We start from the raw sequence: 4,411 nt of genomic DNA on the forward strand, positions 1-4,411 counted from the left end.
CACACACACTCTCTCTCTCTCTCTCACACACACACACACACAAGCTCTCTCTCTCTCTCACACACACACACACACACACACACAAAATCACTCACTCACTCACTCACTCTCTCACACACACACTCTCTCACACACACACACACACACACTCACTCACTCACTCACTCACTCACTCACTCACTCACTCACTCACTCACTCACTCACTCACTCACTCACTCACTCACTCACTCACTCACTCACTCACTCACTCACTCACTCAGACAGAACCTATGAAGGCCGTTCCAAACACCAGGCTTCTGTGATCTGAGGCAGCAGTGCAGGATAAATACATGTCACTGAGACTGTCTGTGTGTGTGTGTGTGTGCAGGTCCAGAGGAACTGCTGTCTGACGCTCTGTAACTTCAGTATTCCTGAGGAGCTGGAGTTCCAGTATCACAGAGTCAATCTGCTGCTGCTGAAGATCCTGGAGCCTGTGCGTCAGGACGAGTCCATCCAGCGCATCGCCGTCCATCTGTGTAACGCACTCGTCTGTCAGGTCGACAACGACCACAAAGAAGCCGTCGGCAAGATGGGATTCGTCAAGGTTGTGTGCTGCTCATTGAGCTCTGTGTGTTTGTGAAGTTGAGATGTTCGCTCTGGTTCTGGACAGTAATCTGTAATGTGCTGCATTTATGAAGCGATGGTTCACTCAAAAATTATCATTCTGTATATTCCCTCATCATTTTTGTCCATCCATTGAAAGTCTTGATAGTCAAGATTTTCAATCTTCCAAAAATAGCTTATAATAACATCATAAAAGCAATCCATATGAATCGAGGAGTTTAATCCAAGTCTTCTGAGGAGAGACATTTCATCGCTTTATATGATGAACATATAATTTAGGCTTTTATTCTCAACACTGAACCAGTATGGTGTGTTTGAGCTTCTGTTTACTGTATTTGATGTGTTCTGTATATGTGTTCATATGTCTAATACCATCAGTGCAGTTCTCATTAATGCTTTCAAAAGGGGAATAGCATTAGACTGTTAGCATGTAACGCATAGCATCTGTGTCCATCTAATGCAGTGTTTCTCAACCCTAGTCCTGAGCGCCCCCCCAACACTGCACATTTTGTATGTCTCCCTTATCTGACACCCATTTCAGGTCCTGGAGTTTCTTTTAATGAGCTAATGAGTTGAATCAGGTGTGTTTGATTAGGGAGACACACAAAATGTGCAGTGCTGGGGGGCGCCCAGGACCAGGGTTGAGAAACACTGATCTAATGGTTCGAATGGTTCTTGTCACAGACGATGCTGAATCTGATCCAGAAGAAGCTGCAGGACAGAATGGTGAGTCATTACCGAAACAGACTCATCATTGATTTATTACTGAAACACTCATCACTGATTCATTAGTGAGTCAGACTCATCACTGATTCATTAGTGAGTCAGACTCCTCACTGATTCATTAGTGAGTCAGACTCCTCACTGATTCATCAGTGAGTCAGACTCCTCACTGATTCATCAGTGAGTCAGACTCCTCACTGATTCATCAGTGAGTCAGACTCCTCACTGATTCATCAGTGAGTCAGACTCATCACTGATTCATTCTGTTCATGACGCCTGTGCTAGTGTTATTTCAGTATCCCTGATATACTATTATAGTTTTGTTCATATTTAAAATTTTTGTTTTCATTTTAATTTTAACTGAACTTTCAGTAGTTTTATTGTGTTTTTGTCATTTTTATTAGTTTTTGTTTGTTTAGTTATTTTGCACTTCAACTTAAATTACATGAATATGAGAAATGTTGCCTTGGAAATAAAATAAGTGTACTTTTTAAAAATGTAATTTCAAGTAATTTTATTTAAAGTAATAAAAATTGTTTTAGTTTTTTATATTTAATTTAATTTGTTATTATACATGTTATTACAAGTCATGAAAACATATATTTTTTTTTAATGTATTTTATGTTATCGCAGGTTTTTTTTTAAAAGTAATGTATGTTTTTAATTGTATGTGATTCTGCTAATGGGAATGTTTTTCTGGTTTTAGTCAGAGTTAACGCTGGTGTGTGTGTGTTTAGTGTGATCAGGTGATGGAGTTCTCGTGGAGCGCGCTCTGGAACATCACAGACGAGACACCTGATAACTGTCAGATGTTCCTGGAGTGTAACGGCATGAATCTCTTCCTGGATTGTCTGAAGGTCTGTTCATCACAGTTTTAGTGTATATATTGTATACGGCCGTCCCAAACGCAGCCTGAATAATGAATGATTGTCAGCAGAATCTCTGCTCCTCCCTCATGCGTTTGGTTTCTGCTCTCTCGCAGGAGTTTCCTGATAAGCAGGAGTTGCACCGGAACATGCTGGGGCTGCTGGGTAATGTGGCTGAAGTGAAGGCGCTGAGGCCGCAGCTGCTGACCAAGCAGTTCATCACGGTGTTCAGGTGTGAAGTGTTTCTCTGCACCTCATTGGCTCAGTGTTTGCTGTGTGAGTGTCTAACGCCACGACTCTGCTCGCAGTGAGTTGCTGGACAGTAAAGCGGATGGCATCGAGGTGTCCTATAACGCCTGCGGAGTCCTGTCACACATCATGTTCGACGGGCCGGAGGTCTGGACCATGGAGGAGCCCAAGAGGACACACGTCATGGATAAAATGTGGGCGGCCATCCAGAGCTGGGATGTCAGCTCGCGACGCAACATCAACTACAGGCATGTCAGCGTCCTTGGGGACATTTCGTTTTGTGTTGATGCAAAGACCATAAAATTACTAGTATTTTTCTGTTCATAAATCTCTTTTACGCTAGGTACAAAAATAGTGACACTCCGGACCTTCGGGGGCAAAAACATCCAATAAAATGCAGTATTGTGTTTTGAATGTGCCATGTTGGCATAACATCATGCTTTCTTTGTTAATAGGCTTCCATTCTGTTGACAAGGCTTCAACATTTTTACCATTTTTAAATTTTTACTATTTTGGTTTGGTTTGACGTTTGTCCTATGGAGCAAATACTTGATTTTCTTCTGTTTTCTGCTTCTGCTTAAAAATGTAATTGAAATGATGTAATTATAATTGTTGGTATATATATCAGGGTGTTGTTTGTGTGATTGGTAAAAGTCAGAAAAAATAATGCATCAAAATTAATATTGTTTCTAATCATTGACTTATCCTAGACTGTAATAATCCAGAACAAACTTCTGTGTAGTATTTAGTACATGCAAAATTATTTTTTCTGTGTTTTTTTCATGAAAAAACAACACGGGCATTATGTAAACAAACTGGCACTTACAGGGTTAAAATCTTGAAAATTCATGAAATTTTGGTAGGTGTGATCAGAACTGATGTTGGTTAAAAAAATCTATGTAAGTGAAAGTGGAAAAATATTAATATATATTAATGTATAATATTTTGATGACTGTTCTATCCTCTAAGGACCTCTGTGTCATTTTTTTTAAATGGACACACAAGGGTTAACATTGATTTGATTAATTAAATCATCTTAATGATATACAGGTTTGCCTGTCTAATGGCTGAGAAACTAGTTAAGATCTAAAATCAGACCAATGTCATCTGTTAAAAAGACACTTTTAACCTCGTCACTGACCTGTCTGTCTGTCTGTCGTCTGTCTGTCTGTCTGTCATCTGTCTCTCTGTCGTCTGTCTGCCGTCTGTCTCTCTGTCTGTCGTCTGTCTCTCTGTCGTCTGTGTCTCTGTCATCTGTCGTCTGTCTGTCTCTGTCGTCTGTCTGACGTCTGTCTCTCTGTCGTCTATCTCTCTGTCGTCTGTCTCTCTGTCGTCTGTCTCTCTGACGTCTATCTCTCTGTCGTCTGTCTATCTGTCGTCTGTCTCTCTGTCGTCTGTGTCTCTGTCATCTGTCGTCTGTCTGTCTCTGTCGTCTGTCTGACGTCTGTCTCTCTGTCGTCTATCTCTCTGTCGTCTGTCTCTCTGTCGTCTGTCTCTCTGACGTCTATCTCTCTGTCGTCTGTCTATCTGTCTTCTGTCTCTGTCGTCTGTCTCTCTCGTCTGTCTGTCTCTCTGTCGTCTGTCTCTCTGACGTCTATCTCTCTGTCGTCTGTCTATCTGTCTTCTGTCTCTGTCGTCTGTCTCTCTCGTCTGTCTGTCTCTCTGTCGTCTGTCTCTCTGACGTCTCTCTCTCTGTCGTCTGTCTATCTGTCTTCTGTCTCTGTCGTCTGTCTCTCTCGTCTGTCTGTCTCTCTGTCGTCTGTCTCTCTGACGTCTCTCTCTCTGTCGTCTGTCTATCTGTCGTCTGTCTCTCTGTCGTCTGTCTCTCTGTCGTCTGTCTGTCTTCTGTGTCTCTGTCATCTGTTGTCTGTCTCTGTCGTCTGTCTGTCGATATTTTGACTAAACAGTTCCCCCCCCCACCCATACTATAGAAGTCAATGGCTACCGTCAACTGTTTGGACTGTTTGGT

General features: G+C 41.8%; 1 protein-coding gene across 1 annotated transcript in view; it reads left to right on the forward strand.

Moving 5' to 3' along the window:
• The window catches only part of zer1 (zyg-11 related, cell cycle regulator), a 32,509-nt gene that overhangs the window by 25,287 nt on the left and 2,811 nt on the right, over window positions 1-4,411 (forward strand). The window contains exons 10-14 of the mRNA XM_016524572.1: window positions 369-584; window positions 1,289-1,330; window positions 2,065-2,184; window positions 2,310-2,425; window positions 2,502-2,690. Of these exons, the coding sequence (XP_016380058.1) occupies window positions 369-584; window positions 1,289-1,330; window positions 2,065-2,184; window positions 2,310-2,425; window positions 2,502-2,690 (683 nt within the window). The remainder of the gene's footprint in view (window positions 1-368; window positions 585-1,288; window positions 1,331-2,064; window positions 2,185-2,309; window positions 2,426-2,501; window positions 2,691-4,411) is intronic.

This window comes from Sinocyclocheilus rhinocerous, unplaced genomic scaffold (assembly GCF_001515625.1).
Source record: "Sinocyclocheilus rhinocerous isolate Xijiao unplaced genomic scaffold, SAMN03320098_v1.1 scaffold693, whole genome shotgun sequence".
NCBI classification, from domain to species: Eukaryota; Metazoa; Chordata; class Actinopteri; order Cypriniformes; family Cyprinidae; genus Sinocyclocheilus; species Sinocyclocheilus rhinocerous.